Genomic DNA, 23,584 nt, shown 5'->3' on the forward strand with positions numbered 1-23,584 from the left:
TTAAAATAAATTTTCTTGTGAATTTTATCTCAATTAATCAGCAGTTGTACCGAACCAATCCTGCTCAATTCATCCTCAGGGCTATACTGTGATGTTTCTCCTCCTCATAGTTTAGTGCAGGCGGCTTAATATCATTCTATTATCCCTTCTTGTTTTAGTTTTGTTTTTGTTTCAAGCTTTTTCCAATAGGCAATGATTAGAAGTCCTCCAAAAAAAAGTCCCCCCAGATCCCACCTCAAATAACAATGAAACTGATACCCATCTTGGCTGGTCAAGCTGACTATCTCAAAGTTCAAATGATAGCTCAAATTCTGAGAATAGGACAATGATAAGTGTAGGGGCTAATGTCACCATAAATAATGATAATGGGTTTCAATAGGTCCTTTCTAGAAGTTCTAAAAAAAAGAAAAAAATCTCCCCAATCAAAAGCATTTCCCCTCTCCCTGCCCAAGATCCTCCCTCCCAAAACTTAGGAATTTACCTTAGAATTACTCCTACTACCATCTGTAAATTAGAAAAGATTAGTGAAATAAGAGTTGTATTTTTCAAATTTATAAAATCAATGTTCTCTTTTAATATTTACAGGGATGGATATCTACTAATATCTGTCCAAGATCAGAAATCAGCAGACACAATAATTAACCTAAAATCCCTTCTGAATACCCCAATTAATGCATCTAAATGGAACCCAAAACAATCACCAACAAAAATAGTAGTTTATAATGTTCCACCAGAGATATTCATTCAGGAGTTAAAAGAAGGGCTCTCAGATAGGACTGGCAATACAATCCCAGTTGAAGATGTTACCCAACTTGGCAAACCTAACTCTAATGGCCTAAAAACAAGTAGATCCTTCTTATTTACACTGAAGAGAAAAATTAATATCCCAGAAAAATTATTCCTATTTGGGCAAATCAAACCACACAAGGAATACAAACCTAAGCCTATCCAGTGTCAGAAGTGTCTCAAACTGGGACACACAACAAACAAATAGAATGAAATTCTCCTAGAGTGTAGTAATTGTAAAGCATTCCATCCTAAAGAGTTGACAACTTGCAACAACACTCAGCCTACATACATCAATTGCAAAGGCCCACACGAATCTACAAATAAATCACTATGCCCTGCATATAAGAAAAGAGCTCGAACACTCCAAATAGCAACAGAGAAGGCCATCCCATACCCCTTTGTAGCAATGGAAGCAAATGCTGCTCAACAATACCAAATAAAGCCTGTAATGAAACCAACCAAAACCCCCAAGTCAAACGCCCCCAATGCATCAAGTCCCCCGTATAAAACACCATTTTCTAAGCCCCCTCGCTCACATCCCGATCAGAAGGAATCACCAAGTCAACAAGCCTCCTTGTCCGGTGAGAGGAGGTCAGCCTGGCCCCCCTCCCCCCCCCTCCCAAGAAGAAACAAACCAGAAACACTACCAGGAATTAATCTCTTAACTGACAAACAGGATGCACAACCAAACATGCAATCCCCAAATATATGCTTATTCATTCTAAACTGTAGGCCTAATGCAGTTCAGGCCATGAACATACATCAACTACAAAAAACCAAAATCATTGCAGAATTGGCAAAAATCTACATCCCTGATGATATGCTCATTCAAGCAAAAAAAGATCTTGCTTTACTTTTAACAAAGCTGAACATTGATACACAGTCATATGAAAAATAAATCAACTACAAAACACATATCAATACTCCAGTGGAATGTAAGATCACTCACAGAAAATAAGTTAAATGAACTAATATCTTTTAGGAATAATAATTCTATTAATATTGCTTGCCTCCAGGAAACTCATTTAACCCAAAATCAACAAATTAAGTCTCTGGGATATACTATCCTGAGAAAGGATAGATCATCAGAGAGAAAAGGAGGTGGGGTAGCTTTATTAGTTAAAAATAATATAAAATTCTGTGGCATCTATTTTCCAGATTTTGCAAATGATGTTGATGCAATTGGTATCAGTGTTTGGCTGAATAATATAAAAAACTACATAATAGGCTTTTATAACCCTAATGGTCAAACTACAGATGCCATGGATTTCTTTAATTATATAAATAATTCTAATATGTTAAAAAATATCATTATTTGTGGAGATTTCAATGCCCACAACCTTTTGTGGGGGAATAAACCAGCAAATAAAGCTGGTAAATTCATTGAGCTTATGACTTCAAATAATAATAAATTAGCTGTTGCTACCCCTCCAAACATGAATACATATTTCAACCCCAAAAGTGGCAGATTCTCCACAATTGACCTACAAATTGTGTCTTTAAATGTTTTGAATAAAATTTATATAAATAAAATTGGTAGTCTATGTACTGACCACTTTGCTATAGTTTGCTCCCTAAATGAACCTGCTGAAACTATTACATACCTCTAAATATATCAACACTAAAGTAAATTGGTCTATGTTCCAAAATAAGCTAAATGATGAAATTACAAGTTTCACCCAAAATTCATGCATTTCAAACACAACAGTTGACACACATGCTGAAGTCTTGACATCTTTACTAATAAATACAGCTATTCATGCTATCCCCAGGACAACACCTAAGAAAACATTCCCTAAACACATTCCTAAAGCATGGTGGACAAATGAGTGCCTAAATAAATGGAGAATAAAAAAGGCAGCTAGGACAGAATTCATAAAAAAACCATCACCTACTACATATTTTAAAAATTACAAGCATAATCTAATCTAAAAAGGACTATAATAGATGCTAAATATAAATACTGGAATAATTTTGCAAATAATCTCTCCAGAGAAACACATGAGCCAATTATACATAATGTCATAAGCCACATCTGTGGGAAAAAGACTTCCCCCAACATACTCCTGTATGAGCTTATACATAACAATACCCATTATGACAATGAAAAAGCTAAGCTATTTGCAACTCTTTTTGTTAATAAGCTAACATCAAATAATCAGAGCAAAATGTCCCCAATTCCTATGAACCCAAGTTACCAACCACGCCCAGGATCCGAGTATATAACTAGCCCATTTTCAATCCAGGAAATGAATAATGCAATACATCATATTAGGACCAAAACTAGCGGCAGCTATGACAATATAAACTCTACATGGATAAAGAATCTCACCCCTTCATACAAACAAGAACTGCTAAATTGTTATAATCACGCTTGGGAATCTTCTATGTTCCCCAATATATGGAAATGTTTGTCCCTCCACCAATCCTAAAGAAAAATAAACCCAAAGATAACCCTGAGTCCTATAGGCCCATAATGATTACTCCTGTGATGGGGAAAATAATGGAGAAAATGATCTATCACAGACTCCTCTGGTTTGTTGAAAAAAAATAATATGATCCCTCACACTCAAACTGGATTCTGGAAACACCACTCCTGAACAGATGCTTTCATTTTGCTAACAAATGCAATCAATGAATCTTTCTCAAAAAATAATGTCCTAGTTGCAGCTTTCCTAGATTTTGAAGGGGCATATGGCAATTTGAACCACCAAATCCTTATAAACAAACTAGCCAACCTTGGTGTATCCCCTAAGTTAGTATCTTTTATAAAATCCTTCATAGAAGAGCAAAGTTTAATCATTTTTGTTGGTTCAGTCTCTTCACTCCAAAAGATAACAACCAAAGGCATGCCCTAGGGAGCAGTTCTCAGTTGCCTCCTGTTCGCCCTATATCTCTTGGACATGAACATTCCCCACACAAATCTACGATATGCTGACGATGTGGTGCTCTGTTCATCTGTCAACACCTTTGAAATAGCACAGTCAGATCTGCAAAAGTCACTTTTCCAACTTAAAAAACTCTCTCAACATTCAGATTTACGCATTGCACCTACCGAGTCAAAATTAATCCAGTTTCACCGAAAGTGAAACCGTGTTAATGCAAAACTAACTATAAATAAATCAACTATTCCAGAAGATAATCATATTAATTACCTAGGTCTCATGCTTGACCAAAAACTTAATTTCCACCTCCACATTTCAAACACAATAAAAATATGCTATAGAAAAACAAATATACTAAAAAGACTCCTTTCCACACCCTGGGGTTGTAAGGAGAAAACCTTACTCCAGTTTTATAAATCACATATAAGACCCCATATTTACTATGGGCTCATCGTCTATGGTGCATGTGCAAAGACCCAGATGCAAAAATTGAAACAACACAAAATTATATAATACATCTCATATTTGGTCTTAGGAAACCCACAATCACCAAGTTTCTGCGTATGGAGAGTGGATTAACAACAATAAGGGAGAGACGTAGCTTTCTCTTGACAAAACATCTTACAAAAATTGAATCAAATAGCTCACACACACTACATAATTAGTTAAGAAATACAGCTATGTATAGAGTCATTGCAGATGAGTATGCCAATATTCAGAAGAAGTTCCCCATACCAGCAAAGTCTATTGCACCCACTTTCCCCCAATCCCCGCCATGGAATTGGTCAAGTCCCATAATAAATACTTACTTCTCAAAGTGGAATAAAGATTTAACCCCCATTGCTTTTGTCCAGAAAAAATTTGCAGAACTTAATACAATTACCTATAAAAATCACTTCCAAATATTTGTTGATGGGTTAAAAATGAATGAGAAGGTTGCAAAAGGTGCTTTCCTTCCTCACCTGAAAATTGCAATGGGCGAGAGATTATATAATAATTTATCTATAATGTCTGCTGAGTCAAATGCCATAATCATGGCATTAGAACACCTTAAGGAAAACCAACCTTTGATTGCAAATTCAAATAATATTATCATATGTTCCGACTCTTTATCAAGCCTTGAGTTGCTGGCCTCAGCTCCTCAGTATAAGTTGGACATTGACACTTATCATTGTCTCAGTATTATAGATAATCTTGCTGCAAGTGGCATAAAAGCTTATTTTCAGTATATTCCTAGCCACTCTGGCATGAGTGGTAATCATCAGGTTGATGAAATAGCAAAAAATGCTATAAATATTGACCAGCCAAGTGGGAGACCAATCCCGATAAGAGATATTTACCGATGGAGGCTATCAGATATTAATTTTAATAAGATTAATCCTATCCTTTACCCCTTTCCCAATAAGTATCTTTCTAAAATTTATCATAGAATTCGTTCTGGAACAAATGGACTAAATCTTTTTGCATTCCTATATAAGTTTTCTAATTCAAGTGTTTCAATTCCCCTGTCCTCTCTTTGCAGGCATTGTAATATTAATAATGAAACAATTGGCCATTGCCTATTTGAATGTAATATGCTGACGTCTGCACAACATACCTATCTTTGTAAACTGTTAAAATGCTTCAAACACCACAAAATCTCACTATCAGCCAAGAGCCTAGCCAACTATTCCTGCACACAGAGCACATAAATTGATATCTATCATTTTATATTTGAACTCCTTGAGTCGAAAGATCTACCGAAAGATATCTGAGAATATCTAATAAATAAGAGACAACCAAGCCAGTAGCTCTGTTGCCCACAGAGTGAAGCAAAAGGAAAAGGGCTAAATAGTATCAACTGAATAGCCCGCCTGCTGTGAATTAGAAGAAGAAGAAGAAGACATGTTGTTGTCAAGAAGAACAGCAGCAACATTCTAAGAAATTTAAAATAAATTTCTGGTGAACTATTATCTCAATTAATCAGTAGTTGTACCGAACCAATCCTGCTCAAATCATCCTCAGGGCAAAACATTGGTGTTTCTCTTGATCCTGAAGTTTACCCATTGTACAGAGCAGACGGTTTGCTATCATTGTATTATCCTTTATTGTTTTAGTTTAAAGCCTTTTCCAATAGGCAATGATTAGAAGTCCTCCAAAAAAAGCCCCCCAGATCCCACCCCAAATACCAGTGAAACTGAAACCCATCCTGGCTGGTCAAGCGCACTATCTCAAAGTTCATATGATAGCTCCAGTTCTGAGAATAGGACAATGATCAGTGTAGAGGCCAATGTCACTATAAATTATGATAATGGGTTTTAAAAGGTACTTTCTTGAAGCTCCAAAAGAAGAGAAAAAATATCCCCACCCAGAACCATGTCCCCTTTCCCTGAACATGATCATCTCTTTAAAAATTTAGGAATTCACTTTGAAATTATCTCTTTTGCATCCCTCGAAATAAAACTGATTACTACAATAATAGTTGCATTTATCAAATTGCTAAAACAATGTTATCTCTTAATATTCACCGTGATGGATCTCTGCTAATAGCTGTCTAAGATCAGAAATCACCAGACACGATAATCAACCTAAAATCCCTTCTGAATACCCCAATTAATGCATTTAAATGGAACCCAAAACAATCCCCAACAAAAATAGTAGTTTATAATATTCCCCCAGAAATACCTATTCAGGAGTTAAAAGAAGGGCTCTCAGATAGGGCTGGAAACACAATCCCAGTTGAAGATGTTACCCAACTTGGTAAACCTAACTCTAATGGCCTAAAAACAAGTAGATCCTTCTTATTTACACTGAAGGAAAAAATTAACATCCCAGAAGAGCTATTCCTATTTGGGCAAATAAAACCACACAAGGAATACAAACCAAAGCCTATCCATTGTCAGAAGTGTCTCAAACTGGGACACACAACAAACAAATGCAATGAAATTCTTCTAGAGTGTAGTAATTGTAAAGCATTCCAACCTAAAAAGTTGACAACTTGCAACAACACTCAGCCTACATGCATCAATTGCAAAGGTCCACATGAATCAACCAACAAATCACTATGCCCTGCATATAAGAAAAGAGCACTAACACTCTAAATAGCTACAGAGAAGGCCATCCCATACCCCTTGACAGCAATGGAAGCAAATGCTGCCCAACAATACCAAATAAAGCCAGTAATGAAACCAACCAAAACCCCCCTGTCAAACGCCCCCCCTGCCTCAAGTCCCCCGGATAAAACACCATCCTCTAAGCCCCCTCGCTCACATCCCTATCCAAAGGAATCACCAAGTTAACAAGCCTCCTTGTCCGGTGAGATGAGGTCAGCCTGGGCCCCCTCCCAAGAAGAAACAAACCAGAAACACTACCAGGAATTAATCCCTTAACTGACAAACAGGATGCACAACCAAACATGCAATCCCCAAATATATGCCTATTCATTCTAAACTGTAATGCAGTTCAGGCCATTAACATACATAAACTACAGAAAACAAAAATCATCGCAGAATTGGCAAAAATCTACATCCCTGATGATATGCTCATTCAAGCAAAAAAGATCTTGCTTTACTTTTAACAAAGCTGAACATTGATACAAAGTCATATGAAAAATAAATCAACAACACAACACATAGCAATACTCCAGTGGAACGTAAGATCACTCACAGAAAATAAGCTAAATGAACTAATATCTTTTATGGATAATAAATCCATTGATATTGCTTGCCTCCAGGAAACTCATTTAACCCAAACACAACAAAACAAGGATCTGGGATTCACTAAACGTAGAAAGGAAAGATCTTAAGATACAAAAGAAGGTGGGGTAGCTTTGATAATCAATGACAAAATACAATTATTTGGCATCAACTTTCTTAATTTGATACATGGTGTTGATACAATTTGTATTAGTGTTTGGCTGAATAATATAAAAACCTACATAAATAGCTTTTATAACCCCAATGGCAAAACTACAGATGCCATGGATTTCTTTAATTATATAAATAATTCTAATATGTTAAAAAATATCATTATTTGTGGAGATTTCAATGCCCACAGCCTTTTGTGGGGAAATAAACCAGCAAATAAAGCTGGTAAATTGATTGAGCATATGACTTCAGATAATAATGAATTAGCTGCTGCTACCCCTCCAAACCTGAATACATATTTCAACCCCAAAAGTGGCAGATTCTCTACAATTGACCTACAAATTGTGTCATTAAATATTTTGAATAAAATTTATATAAATAAAATTGATAGTCTGTGTACTGACCTCTTTGCTATAGTTTGCTCACTAAATGAACCTGCTGAAACTCCATCACATACCTCCAAATATATCAACACTAAAGCAAATTGGTCTATGTTCCAAAATAAGCTAAATGATGAAATTACAAGTTTCACCCAAAATTCATGCATTTCAAACACAACAGTTGACACACATGCTGAAGTCTTGACATCTTTACTAATAAATACAGCTAATCTTGCTATTCCCAGGACAAAACCCAAGAAAAACTTCCCTAAACACATTCCTAAAGCATGGTGGACAAATGAGTGCCTAAATAAATGGAGGATAAAAAAGGCAGCTAGGACAGAATTCATAAAAAAAACAATCACCTACTACATATTTAAAAAATTTACAAGTAGAATCTAATCTAAAAAGGACTATAATAGATGCTAAATATAAATACTGGAATAATTTTGCAAATAATCTCTCCAGAGAAACACATGAGCCAATTATACATAAAGTCATAAGCCACATCTGTGCGAAAAAGACTTCCCCCAACCCACTCCTGTATTAGCTTAACATACCTTGCTTTGTAAACTGTTAAAATGCTTCAAACACCACAAAATCTCTCTATCAGCCAAGAGCCTAGCCAACTATACCGGCACACAGAGCATAGAAATCGACATCTATCATCTCATAATTGAACTCCTAGAGTCGAAATATCTACTGGAAGATATCTGAAATTATCTAATAAATATGAGGCAATCAAGCTAGCAGCTGTGTAGCCCACAGAGTGAAACAAAAGGAAAAGGGCTAAATAGTATCACTGAAAAGCCCACCTGCTGTTAAATAGAAGAAGAAGAAGATGAGTAAACCTCAATAGAAAATTTGTGTATAAATAGAAGAAGATTGTGTATAAATACAAAAAATATTTTAAAGGGACATTAAAAGGGAAGGAAAAAAACGAGCAAACGAGTACAAAGCATGGGTAATATCTGTACCAAGTAATAAGAAAAGGAAAACTAGTGGGATGTTTTGCTTATTTTTCTGTAATGTAGGGGGCAAACATTTGTCTATATCTGGTGGTAGAAACAGGCCGGGAAACAGCTAAGGAGGTTGGAATCTGGGTGGGGAGTGTCTTTTGGGAAAAATGTGTTTTGTTTGAGGGGTTGTCATTGCATTTTTTTTTTTTTTTTTTTTTTTTTTTTTTTTTATAAATGAAGGCGCAACATACCTCTCATACGCTCGAGCGTTTCTGACCTAGCTTTTTTTGAAGGAGAGAGCATGGGACTTAATCTTCTTTGAAAATTATTTGCAAGGTCCTTTTTGTATAGATAGTATATTATATGCCTCTTCCCTAGAAATGCCAGTGTGCCAAACTGGACAAAGTATATTTTAAATGACAGCAGACAAAGGTAGAATAAATCCGTGAAGAATAAGAAATGGGGATGCCAAGTTTATTTAGAAGCTTAAAGAGGGAGATAGATGCATTACCTTAATGGATGATATTATTAACATGGAAACCCTGCTTTAAATTAGAAAAAAATTTTACTGTCAATTAATTCAAAGGAGGACCCAAAATCTTCTTGAGGGATAGGATTAAGAAAAGGGGGCGGGGATTTGAGGAAACAGATTGATATTATCATGGACTTTCATTTCAGAATGTGAGGCATCTTGCACAATGTTGTCAAGGATGCTCATAGGGCTGCTCATTGAATTTATATAGCAAGTTTCAATGACCATAAGGTCATCCACAGATTTTGATGCAGTTTGTAATTATTTTTTTTTTCCAGGTAGAGTCCCAAAATGTCTGAGAAACAACTGATTGATATCATCAAGGATTATAGAATATCTGAACTGACTACACTACTCACATTTGCTGGAAAACCAAAGGCTGGACGCAAGCAAGAATTAATGTCGAGGGCTATTGCTTTGGCAAAGATGAACAAACCATTAATAAGCCAAAAGATAATAAGCATTGGTGAAGAGCAACATGGAAGAAAGTTTAATCCAGACACTGGTTTTGTTAGTTATAAAGAATCTGGCTCTTCTATTCCCCTTCATCCTGATGTTAGGCTAAAGAAAAACCCTTTTTATGATGTACTTGCAGAGATAGTGAAGCCAAGTAGTTTGATTCCTGAACGGGAAGGGGAAATGAATGTTAACCAGTCTGTATTTCATCTTACTCCATTTCAGTCTTCTGAGGTATCTTCAAAGAACCCTGATGTAAAGATACAATTGCGATTTGCTTTGCTTGAGGTTACCAGTGAACAAGATGACTATTTTCCATTACGTTGCACTGTCTTTATTAACAACACTTTTGTTCAGTTGCCTAATCCAATACCTACATTCAACAAACCTGGAGTTGAGCCCAAAAGACCCTCACGACCAGTTGATATAACAAATTATTGTAAACTCTCTTTGAATGCTTCTAATGCTTTCGAGGTCTCCTGGCTTCAGGATTATGGAAGATCCTTTGTTTTTAGCATCTATTTGGTCAGAAAACTTACATCTCAAGACTTGTTAAGAAGGCTGCAAAGGAAAGGAAGAAGACCTATGGAGTTTACCAAAGACATGATCAAGAACAAATTAAAGGTAAAGGTTACAATTTATTAATGGCTGGTTCTCAACAACTCACTGGTCCCGTTCAGACCAATAATACAAAATATATTAAATCATTCAGTTTCTTAAGAAAAATTGGGCTTCAAAATTTGACATTAGCTTTGCTTTTAAGAATATTTATTTTTACAACTCCAAATTGACTGTGAAGGCCCTGTTTCAAAATATTTTGGCTGCAGTTTTTTTTCTGCAGACTCCACCCGTGACTTTGAAATTGTAAACCTATGTTGAATTTATTTTTCAACTTTAATTGCTTAAATTTCTGTTTCAAGAAAAGGGAATTGATTCTTTTTTATATATGTCCCATCTGAGTGGTTGACATGCTGGATTTGCAGTCCTATGTCCTTTGGGGCTCGTGTTCGAGTCCTGGTGTTACTTATTAATGGGTTGGGATGGGGATCAGCGCCGTGACTCTGTAAGCTCAGCCAGGGTCAAACTAGATCCAAACGAGTTCCTAGGGACATCTAGACATGAGGAATGTTGGATTATCTGCCCCCAGCCATGCATGGCACTCCCAGCCAATGGCAAAAATCAGGAGATTGTTACCTGTGCTATGCAAACCATTGACCTGCATGCAAAAACGCACAGTTTGAAGCAGGAAGTATCATTAAAAAGACGCATAAGTCATGTAAAAACACATTCATATAATTTTTTAGGTGTTGTTCTAAATGAAAACTAATATGTTTTGACACTGTGTGAACAACTAATTCCAAGGACCCTTGGGTTGAAAAAAATCAAATGATGGGTTGACTGATAAATTTTGGTGAAGGAAAGGAATAAGACAAGATAAAATACTTTATTAAAGCGATCGATTGGATCTGATTGCTAAATGAGAAGTTTTACTGATTTAGAGACGTAAAAGTATGGAAAACTAATTTATCCCAGAAAAAAATGTGTCATCCTTGAACATTAGCAGTTGGTGTAGACTGCTGCTGCTGCATTGTGTTATAGCATATATATAAAATTGCTATAAATATGCTAGTTTCAATTTTATTATTTTAGTATTTCTGCTGAAGACGGTCGCTGTATATGTGACCGAAATATCTGGACTTTTGTGCCTGTTTTTTCACTGTCTAAATAAATAGATTTATCCCCATTTGAAAGTTTATTTGTTCGTCTTAGAAGGGCAGTGCGGTTTAAGAAAACAACACCTAATTTAAAGGTGTTATGTCGAAAATAGTTAATGGCTTATTGGATCATCTAAATTTTAGAAAAATCTGCCAAGAGGAAAGTGTGGGTAACATCCCGACATTTTGAGTATTTTGCAAGTGAATGCATTGTGGTTTAGTCACCACTCCTGTGATGATGCAGGATGATCTAATTCATTGTCTTAAAGGGAGACGGTAAAAATCACTGCGAGATGTGTGATATACGTCTAAGTTTCAGTCAGTGTTCGACTAAGGAGATGGACCTGTGGATATATGGAAGAAAGGCGTGCGTTTTTAGCTGTTTTGTCATTGCTCTGGCTTTTATCAGTCCCAAAATGGTTTGGGATAACTTGTAAATTTAAATTTGAACCTTTATGTTGGTGGTAATTTGCCAGGTAATGTACAGTGTATAGGTTATTACCTTCTATTTCAGCTTGAAATGGTTTTAGTAGCTGCCATACGGACAGGAAGTCTAAGAAGAATACGGGCAGCAAGGATTGTGTAGAGGTTTTCTAAGTCAGATGTAGCTCCAATAGGGAAAAAATTAGTTGCGTTAGGTGACGTCTGTTTTATTTTAGACAACAATACAGAACTCTTTTATATAAATGATCTTTACACATTTGTTTAAACAAGTAAACAGTTACAAATAAAGAGAAACTGAAAAGACCCTTTTTTTATGAAATGGTGTCTTAATATCCAGGTATATTCAAGAGTCTCTACGGCATAGCAGTTAGGATGGCTTAAACTGTATAGAAAACCAAAGATTATGCAGGTTTTCAATTCTTAGGAAGAAAAAACCTCCCTATCCATCACAAATTTGGCAGGAAGGTTAATGTAAAAAATTATTCCTCAAAACTATAGCTGATCAACTATTTTGAACGAATATCCAAATTTTTTCTAAATTTGAGTATTCTATTATCCTATATTTTAGTTTTTAAGCAGAAAAACTTGAAAAAAAAACATTAAAAATGCTCCTACAATTAATAAAAAGTACCGTAACACTATATGGATTAAAAACAAAAACGAGTTAAAAAGAAAAATTCCAACAAGAAATTTTTTTCCCATTGGAAGTAAATAGTAATCTTATGACCTAAAACAAGCTGACATATTGTTATTACGTAGCTTGAACCAAAATGAACAGAATTTAAAAGAAAAGAAACACTATTCGCTTTTCGTCTGCCAAGAAAGACAATAAGCTTGAGAGGGCAAGCGAGGTTATCACTCTCAGCTAATTAAAACAACGTTCATACCTTGCTACTCAACACACAAGAAACTCATCTGATGAAGGAATAAAGGAAAAAAGAGAGAAAGAGGAAAAGACAAGAAGTAGATAGAAAAAAAAACAAAAAAAAAGCAAAGTAAATCGGGGAAATAACTTAAATAGAATGACAACCTGGAGTGAGCTTGACACCAAATTCACTCACGAGATAAAAGAAACTTCTTTGCCCGTGACTTGAAAGCCGGAAGACTAGGCGCATTTTTCACATTCGGGCAATATATTCCAAACATGGGGACCATAATGGTGAATCACAAAAGATGCCCGAGTGGTGCTCCTAAACTCATAAGTTAAGTTATCAGTTTTTCTTGTATTATGATCATGACGGTCTCTATTAAAAGTAAAAAGATTATCAAAATGCAGGTGCGAGGAGGTAATTCAAATATTTGTACGAGAAAATTGCAACTTAGTAATCTCGAATTTGGGATACATCCATTAAATTATTCTTTTTAAAATGCTCATGAGCAGGAACCTCATCAGAATCATCAAATTCAGATAATAATTTTACAGCTCTATTCTGAAGTGTTTGTACTCTTTTGAAACATGTTACAAAATTACTTGCCCATATAGAGCACCCGTAGCTAATATATGGGTAAAATATTGAAAAATAAATCATTTTCAGGATCTTTTTTGGGATAATATTTTTAATTGTTCGCATCACCCCAAGGCCTCTGCTTAATTTTTCAGCTATGCACTTGAATGGTTTTTCCACGACACATTTTCATCAATTAAACACCCCAAATACTTCATTGTTGCTACTCTCTTTATCACATTTTCTTGAACCGTGATATGGTCATTTCCAGCACTAGACGAAGGTCTAGAAAATATCATGAACAAAGTTGTAGAAAAGTTTAGGGTTAACATATTTTGCTGAGAAAAAGTTAGAAATTCAGAAATTGCATTATGAATTTTATTATATAAAACATCAAGTGAAGGCGCTGCCAGAAAGACCAAAGTGTCATCTGCAAACAGGATGACACCAGCCTCTGACAGGTAGTGTTTCACTCGATCAATGAAAATAATGAAAAGTAGGGGTCCCAGGATTGACCCTTGTGTGACCCCGCACTCTGTTTCCATTTTTTAAGATAAAAATGACCCATTCTGAACTATCTGATACCGATTGTGTAGATACGATGAAAACCACTCCAAACTTGAACCCTTCACCCCAATTGAGTCAAGAGCTTGAATAAGCTCTGAGTGGTCCACCGTATCGAACGCTTTTTTCATATCCCAAAAAAATACAGCTGCGGGTATGAGACCAGCTTCAAATGCATCACTAATCCAATCAACCAATTTCAGAACTGCTATATCCGTAGATAGCCCTTTTCTGAACCCAAATTGATTCTCCATTAGAATTTTATTCTTTTCAATATAATAACTTAACTGGGCATGTACCACTTTCTCATATAACTTAGAGAAAAAGTACTGCTTAGAGAAAGGTACTGCTACAGGTGAATAAATGAATCCTAAAATGAACAGAAATTAAAATGAATTATCAAGTCAGGTTTCAAACAAACAGAAATTACCACAAACAGGAGAAGGGCTGCTGCCAATCTAAACCCTTCAAAGACCAAAAGGGTTATTTGTGCTTTACGCAACACAAAACATATTTCAAATAGTTTGCTACATACCACCATAACAAGGAAAATCAACAATTGTTAAGATTCTCTAAAGTCAATATTGTTATATTTTAAGTTATTAATCCAATTTCTTCAATCTAGTGTGCTTAAATATTATCCATATTTATCATTAATTGAATCTTCAATTCAAAATACTGCTTTGACAAACTAAACAGATTGCTTTAAAACATTCTAATTTTCGAAATTTACTATATATTGTTTTGAAACAAAAAAGAAAAGGCTTTGACAAATAAATTGTGCTTTAAAATGTTACAAGTAGTTTGTAATTCAAAACTATAGTCGTTCTTTTGTTTTGTTGTAATATTTATTATTATTGTTATTAATTTTTATTCTTTTTGTTGTTCTGACAAATAATAAACCACTGTACAATATTCATATTGTTTCGAATAAAGTGTAAATGGTGTGTTTTAACAACGTGAGATGGGAGAATTCCTTTTGTTTATTTGTAATTCCTCATGTTTGTAGCATTTGATTAGTCTGGTAATAACATTTTGTTGTTGCGTTGTTGTTGATTTGATGAGAAATAGTAAAAATGCACTATGGGTATACGACAATACTTGTGAATGTTACTAAGATAATTAGCTAAACTTGCTTTAAAAGTTGGAAAGTTGTCCTTTTACAGATATATCAATGTCTTTTTTCCACTCTCAAAAAAATTCAATACAAATTAAAAAAAAAAATTGGTATTTGAATAAAGTTGAACCTTAATTCTGTAAAATAGCAACATTGTATTCTTGTGTTTAAACATTCAAACCATTTGATTAGAAAGAAAGCGGCTTTGTTATGGAAGGAAACCCTCCAAAACGGCAGGGCAGATGTTAGATAATGGTAAAAAGTTTTATTTAGTAGCCTAAAGTTTTTTAATTCGTTTGTTTTGACGTGTTGGCGGAACTTAAAGACAGTTATTAGTTTCGAAATATAAAGACACTGGTCCCACTGAGGGGAAAGCAGGAGGGATTTTGAAAACGAAAAGAAAAGAGACACTAAAACTGTAGGCCTAATATACCAAAAACTTGCAAAGAAAACATGAACCTTAAAGTGAGAATAATTTAAAGAATTTTACTTACAGCAGTAAACAGCAAAGTTGAAATTTAAAATAAACAAAATTATTGCTTCAGATATTTCTTGAGAAATCTAAAATACTAGCTCAAATAAATTAATTCGTGATATTTCTCGTTATTTTTAGAATTCTGAAAACTAGTGCTTTACTGAAAGCAAAATTTACCCCACAGATTGGATATTTTCTTAAGAGAGGAAAAATGTTTGAAGTACCAAGGAAATAAAAAATGAAATCAAATTCTTTAAATTGGTTTAGTGGAAACTTTCTCAGCCATGTATGTCTTAAGAATTAGGAGAACATAGGAACTTATTTCTTAGAGAAAAAGACCTCCATATGCAGCTATGTAGTTTTACGCTTAGCGGGCACAAGTTCAAAAATAAGAAATATAAGTACAAGGCAGTACCCAGGATTTTTTTGGGGGGGTGTTTTACCTAAGGATTTTTTTCGGGGGGGGGGGAGGTTGCACAAAAAAAAACTAAAAAAGGCGTAAAAAATTTGTTTATATCCATTTTTATTACGTTTTACTAGTCAGACAAACATTTCAGGGGGAGGGGTTCTTACTCCCCTCCCCCTGGGTACGGCCTTGCGTATGTGAAAAATCAGTAGAAAACTGGGTAAGAAATATCATCAAAAGCGCTCTAGAAACTGTAACTTACCTGATTGCTGCAAAAGAAAAATACTGTCATAAATCTAAGTTATGTATTAATTATTATATTGTTAAAATCATTAAAGATTAAACAGTTTAATTAGTTAGGTGGTTGACTTACCTACAAAATCGTCTTTTTAGAAATACCAATTAGGCTATCCTATTCTGTTACATTTATCCCTTAAGTTGACTATTGATACATCAGCAGAATCCTTATTTTATTCGAATTCCAAAATACCACTTTTATTATGTAATTGTTAGATATTATGACTAGCCTATATTTGTTAAATGCCCCACTGAACATGATGGTTGTACCAACCAATTGATTGTTGTATTGCTCTACGTTCAGGTGTAAATAATATTGGGTGATAAACATTTATGCAACAAAAAAAATCTTAATACTTGTATAACAACCAAAAGAAAAGTCGTAGAAATTACAAAAAATTCCGGTTTGTAGGTACAAATAGACCTAAGATGGAGCCAGGGGGCAAATAATGTTCTCATCTTTATGTACTTGGTAGATTAAGTAGCCTAGACTGATTTGCAAAAGACTGATTTGCAAAATTACAGATTAAGTAAAAGACTGATTTGCAAGGATCTTATTAGTTTTCAACAGTTAACCAGTGATAACAGAAAGTTTTAGCACACAGTTTTAATTTTCTAAAAAAAAAACTCGGGCTCACTTTCAATAAAGTCCTAGTTTTTAGATTTTTCGAAAAGTGAGAAATATCACGAGTCAGTTTCTTCTAGCTAGGTTTTTACATGTTTGGTCATAGAATTAGATCAACAAGAATTAGTAATAAAAGGCTCGTTTTCAAATGAGGAATACGTTGACATGTCGCATTTCACGAAATACAACTGCACACCAATTCTTTAAGCCCAGTTCAAATTTCTTTTGATGATTGGTGGGTTCTCTCTCCCCCCTCCCCCCTCTCTCTCTCTCTCTATTTCTTTGCCCCTGTCTCTACCTTTTTCTGTTGGTATCATTCATACTGAGAAGATTTGTATCTCTCCCTTTCCCTCTATCTCTTTTTCTTGCTTTAACTCTCTATCTTTCTTTTCTCTTTTTTCCACATCTCTGCCTTTTCTGCACTAATTTATGTTTTCTGCGCTGATTATTGTTTATACTAATACGATATGTATCCCTCTCTCTCTGTCTCTTCCTTTTTCTCTTTGTCTACCTTTCTGCACTTACTTCTACTAGTTTTATTCATACTAACAAAAATTAATATTGCAGGAGGATGAGGATTCAGAAATTGCCATGACCTCTCTTCGTGTCTCTGTTAACTGTCCACTTGGTAAGCTTAGAATTAGGTATCCATGCAGATCCTCAGCGTGTACTCATCTCCAATGCTTTGATGCATCATTGTTTCTACAAATGAATGAGAAAAAGTCCACTTGGATGTGTCCAGTGTGTGATAAGAAAATCCTCTATAATGACTTGGCAATTGATGGGTATTTTGTAGAAGTCTTGAAGTCTCCGGTGTTGCCCAGTGACTGTACTGAAATCGAGATGAGTATTGATGGCTCTTGGGAGCCTAAATATGCTAAAGGTGAGGTTGAAACGGAAAATTGGAAATACATATCCAGAGAGATAGACAGAGAGAGAGAGAGAGAAAAAGAGAGTGAGAGCTAACCCACTATTTATCAAAGGAATAGCGAGTTCTTATTGATGGGTGGTTGTATTTTATGACATACAACACGCAGGGGCGGATCCAAGATTTTTTTTTGGGGGGGGGGGGAGGGGCGCAAAATAGGTTTCTCCGATGAAAAAAAACTGGGGGGGGGCGCAATATAGGTTGATCCGATAAACTTGGGTTAGGAGCAAGTTTAATTAACGCAAACTTTATTTAATTAAGTAAATTACACTACTTCAGACTACGCTAGGGGGCGAGCCCCCTTCCCCCTGGATTCGCCACTGACAACACGCCAACTTTTGCTCGTTTGAAAACGAGCATTCTGTGACTAATTCTCATGGTCAATGCTAATAAAATAATTATAACTATCAATGCAACAGAATTCCTCCTGTCTTGAAATTTTCCCCAATGTAATAGAGGTTGGTAGCAAAAACATACTAAGGAGTAAAGGGGGATATAAAGGAGCGTATGGAGTGTAAAGAAAGCTAGTTGTGTGTTGGCAACAAGTAAAAGCGTCCAAACAAACAAAGTGCAACAAACAAAGGTGATTCTTGTCAGCACAATGGTATTGAGAATTTTTTTTCAAAAGATCTAGTGTAAACAACTCGCAATGATGTAGGATTTAAAATATCGAAAGTTTGAAGATTTGCTGAATTGGATTTTCAAAGAGTTGATATTAAATCAAACTCGCATATATAAAAAGAAAGATAGCAACAGATTGAAATAGAAAGCCTAATTTAAAAACGAAGCTTGGGATATTGGAGCTGATTGCCCAACAACGCGCGTCAGCTTGTTGATAAAACATAAGAAACCACACTGTATAATTTCAAAATTAGTATCATCTACTCTTTAGGCATGTGGTCATTAACAGAAAATAACAAGTAGAACAATTGGGATTTTTTTTTGTTCGTAAGACAGTGGAATTATAAACTTTAAATGAATATTTCGACCCTATGTCCAAGGGCCGTTCTCAGCATAGCACAAATGAAAATATAAAAGAAAAACTTACATTAAAATACGACCATTAAATCTAACAAAAAAGAAAATTAAATACCCATAGCATCCTTACTTCAACGAAGTTCAACCAAGACTGATAGATAAAGTGACCTGAGTTGATGCTAATCTTGCCTTTTTAGTCGTTATTTCCTTATGCTAATTGATTTTGCTCTAAAAAACGCCAAGTTTTCCAAAGGCAGTGTGCAATGGTATAAGTTGCAATAAACGGTTATAAGTATCTGCGAAATTCCTTTTACGATATCTACAAGTTTTATCATGATTAGTGCGCTTATGTAACCAAATGCTGAGCATCAAAAAGTGGTACTTTTTAGGTGAATCTTTACATGTAAAGAGGACATTGTTCTCCACTCAAACAGAACCAAACATACTTCAAAGTAATTATCAGTTTCATGAAGACAAAAATAATCTACTAGACTTTGGATAATTTATATCAACTACTATAGTGGCACTAGAGATCAACCCAAGAGATAAAATCGCCTTCAAACTGCCTCATATTCCTCCCTGTACAATACAAAAGAAAGTCTACCAATTTACTCCTCTCATGCCTATCCAAATTTGAAGCACACTTTTTAATGGGGCTTTTTGGGCTGTGATTATAGAAAGGCTTTTAGAAAAAAAAAAAAAGAGTTAGTTTTGATGTTGTTTAAGAAGCTGAGATATGTCCCAGTGCCAATGTCGATTTAACGAGCTGCAGTATTGACGTAAAATTTCAATAATGAAAACGGTGCTAGCCATAGGCTATCCCCTCCCTCCCCCTCCCTCCTGGGATTCCAAGTTAGAGCTAATTGGTTTTGTGTTCATCAAAGGTCTGCTGAACAATGGATGTTAATAAAACAAAGCTGAAATAAGTACTTTGAATGTCCTTACACGAGGTCTGTTTTTTTAAGATTATGACGGTAGTATGATAATTAGAACCGTGTTCCTTTTGTTTTTAAGTTTTAAATAATTGCTACAACTAACAACTCCCTGAAACACCAAGCTGCCTGAACCAAGACAGCCCCTTACGCTCCTCCTCAATTCGATCTATTCAAAACCTTGCCTTTTCAACCACCCAAGAAGTTTTAATTTCCATTTAATCCTTCCTTATGACCACCTCTCACGCTACTCGGGGACGAACGGTTTTGTTTGGCCCTAGATGGTTGGCTGAAAAGGACGACCTTGGGAAGTCTGTTATCCTTCATCTGCGAAACATAGAACGCAGTTTTTTCTGCAGTTTGCTGTTTGAAATGCGGTTAGTCTGACGGGTACCAAAAAGAATCGATATACAACTTCTTTGGAAAATATCTAATATATCCCCCTTCAGAACCACGTTTCAGAACCATTCTTGACCATTGTCATGGCTGTAGCTTCTAATATTCTAATCTTGGTTTGCAGACTTATCTTCCCATTCTTCTAATTTTTTTCAGCTGAGAAAAATACCCTGGGCCTTGGCTATTCTACTTTTAATATCTTCACCACATCCACCTTCCCTACTAATAATACTACCTAGGTAAATGAAGCTATCCACTTCATGGATCCTCTTGTTACACAACATCATCTCTTTACCTTTATTTATTCCCAGTCTAAGGGATTTCGTCTTCTTCAAATTAATTTTCAAACATATTCTTGCGCCCTGAGCTCGCAAAATCTCTACAAGCGATTTGCTATCATTTTTCATCTATGACATTCAAACCATCAGCATATTCTAAGTCTAGGAGAGTTTTACTTTCCCGTTTAATTCCATCCCCCTCCCCCCCCCCCGATTCTTTGTCGAGCGTAAACCGGGATTAAACACAACCCTGCTTAAGTCCTGATTGAATACATAACCAGCTACTAACATTATTTCCTACCTTAACTGAATCAATGTTATTTTTGTACATAACACTAATTAGGATATATATGATATACTATACCAGGATAGGACCTTCGCTGAAGCTCCTCTATCAGCTGAATCCAACACTTGTTCATAATCTATAATACTGAGGACTAAAGGAGTTTGATGACTCAGGCACTTTTTGGTTATTAATTTAAGAGTGAAAATTTGGTCGACACATAGTCTCCCCTTCCTATAACCACACTGTTTTTCTTTTAAAACTTTATCTCAATAATCCTAAAAAGCATCATCATGCTAAGTAATTTAAAAACGAGCATGACAATTTAAAACAAAATTGAGGATATCTTTTTCCTTGCAGCAGTTCTATTAATTGGTAATTTCTGAAGTGCCTACATTGCCCCATTTTTCAAGAATGTTATAATACACATATAATACACAAAATACACATAGTTTCTAAAAAACTTCAAATGACGCAATATTCTTTAGAACTTTTATGGTTATGGGAGGTTGAAAAGCTTCCTACAGAGACCAAGCTAATGCCTCTAAAATTATCACTCACTCGTATTACCTTTCTCATAGAGGGGAAAGTTTTGTCAAGTTGTAAAATTTCTTAATAATCTTCGATTATGGTTAATTAACTTAATGATTGAATTAATTAATTGAATACAGTTTGTCGATTCTTGAATATTTTGGACTTGCGTTTTGAATGGGATAAAACCCAGTAAAAGAAAAACAAAAATTGAATTTCAAAACTTGTTATGAAAATTTTGAAAAAGTTGCATGAAAAAAGCTACATTTTTTCTGTTTTTATAATTGGAAAGATTAGCTATTTTTGCTTAATGCTACTAAATTGTTTGAAGTGATTTTCTCATTGGAATTTCAATAATTCTATTTCTAATCCAATCCTGCCGTTCTGAAACGTAGCCTTGTTAGAGGCTTTTTATTATTGTGTGTTTCAGACAAAAACTATAAGTTTAAGTGAGAAAACAATTCACGAAGAAGCAAAAATATAATTGAATTATTTTATGTAGAAATGTTGATATTTACTAAAAGTAATCTAAAAGTATCTCTCCAAATACTTCAGAATAAAGCAATGAGGATTCTTTTTAATGTTGATTGCAGATCTTCAATTAGACCCCTATATGGGACTTCAGGAATTTTTTCCTTGGACCAACTTCATTTAATTTCTATCTCTAGTATTTGTCACGATTATCAATATAGTAATTTACCTGTAAATTTCTCTGGCATTTTTCCAACTAATTCTCAATTTCATAATTATCCTACTACGCATCATTCAGACTTTTCGTGCGAAATTCGCCCGACATCGAGAGCGGGATTCAGCATCCGTCACACAGGGCCAAAAATCTGGAACTCAATTCCAGCATCAGTCTGAGAATGCAGCAACAAGCGAAATTTTCTAAGATTGGTGAAGAAATATCTTATGACATGCTAAGCATTTTGTTCATTAGGGTTTTATTTTTTATTGTTGTAGAATTTAGTTAGAAAATGGCTGTTTATTTTCGTTGGCAATATTTTCAGCGCTAAAGGATGCCACGGGGCTTGTGCGCTGTTTTGTAAGATTTATTTATGTATGTGTTATAAATAAAAATATTCTACTCTAGTACATTGACATGAGAATTGAAGTTTCTGTAAAGAGGGCTTCCAAGACATTGTGAGAAACGATTCTATTAATAAATTCATATACAAAACAAAAACTACAATGAAAAAAAAATTGTATAGAAAACACAATCATAAACACAGCTGGTGAAAAAAAAGAACACGTCAAATATTTTAGACGATACCGTTCTCAGTACAGAATTATGAATAAAAGATAAGAAACACTCATAGAAGTCCACAGGTCAAAATAAATCTTAAAAACAAACACCGCAATAAAAGAGGCCTTTTCCAAACGACTGTCAGGTGTTTGCCCTGCACTGGACAGCACATGGTTTGCTTATAATCAGTGGCTGTGATTATGCTTGTTTTTATTCGTTACGATTTTTTTGTTGTGGTCCTAGTGGCTATAAAAATGCTAAAATATAGATAAGTAATAAATCCACAGAGCCTACACCTTTGTTCAACCTATCAGTTGCCTCATTTCTGATCTGGTGAAACGAAAGAGTAATTACGTTGTTTAAATTGATGAAAAACGTAATATCCATGATTGTATCAATGAAGAGTTTTACTTCTCTTTAAATTAAAACAGGTTCGTCTCTTCTACAGCTCTTTTTTTTTTTTTTTTTTTAAATTCTAATCAGCAATTTATATGGCTGTTCCTGTTGTGTAGATAACAAAGCTTAAAAGTTGAATTCTTTTCAACTCAATCGATTGCCTGACAAAGCAACTAGAATTGCTTGAATTGGTAATTAAATTGCTGTGACGAAATTGCTGTGTTCCTCTTGGGTGAATATCTTGTGTAAACCTTGAGTAAGGTTATGTTTTTGTCAATAAGAAATATCAGATGCACATTGTGTCCATAAAGTCACATTAAAAAAACATGTCTGATATTTATTACTATCATTACTTACTTTAGTTCTATTCACTGTCTCGTTATAAAAAGTATTGTCTACCTTAAGTCTTTTTTGACTTAAAATACTCACTACCGTGAGTATTTTTTACCTCCTTATGATTGTCTATTTTTTATTATTGTAAAAAGCTAAATATAAAAGATATGGTGAATTTTTGCTTGTTTATTGGTCTGTTTTCTTAGCCTTACTTCGATACCCTATAATTGCCTGTTTTTTTTTTTGGTGTTACTGAAGTCAAATTTGAAAAAAGCTCTTTTCCTTTTCTTTTTTTTTGTTTCTTTACCTAGGCAGTTTTTGCCTTATTTTTAAACCCAATTACTGACTA

General features: G+C 34.8%; 1 protein-coding gene across 3 annotated transcripts in view; it reads left to right on the forward strand.

Annotated features, from left to right (window-relative positions):
- Positions 1–23,584, forward strand: part of LOC148946274 (E3 SUMO-protein ligase PIAS1-like) — a 506,129-nt gene that overhangs the window by 479,103 nt on the left and 3,442 nt on the right. For all 3 annotated transcript variants that reach the window (XM_089098339.1, XM_089098341.1, XM_089098340.1), the window contains exons 2-3: positions 9,669–10,470; positions 17,502–17,817. In XM_089098339.1, the coding sequence (XP_088954465.1) occupies positions 9,682–10,470; positions 17,502–17,817 (1,105 nt within the window). In that variant the 5' untranslated portion in view covers positions 9,669–9,681. The remainder of the gene's footprint in view (positions 1–9,668; positions 10,471–17,501; positions 17,818–23,584) is intronic.

The sequence above is a fragment of the Artemia sp. Qi Xiang Cuo genome, chromosome 12 (assembly GCF_049724085.1).
Source record: "Artemia sp. Qi Xiang Cuo chromosome 12, ASM4972408v1, whole genome shotgun sequence".
Classification (NCBI taxonomy): domain Eukaryota; kingdom Metazoa; phylum Arthropoda; class Branchiopoda; order Anostraca; family Artemiidae; genus Artemia; species Artemia sp. Qi Xiang Cuo.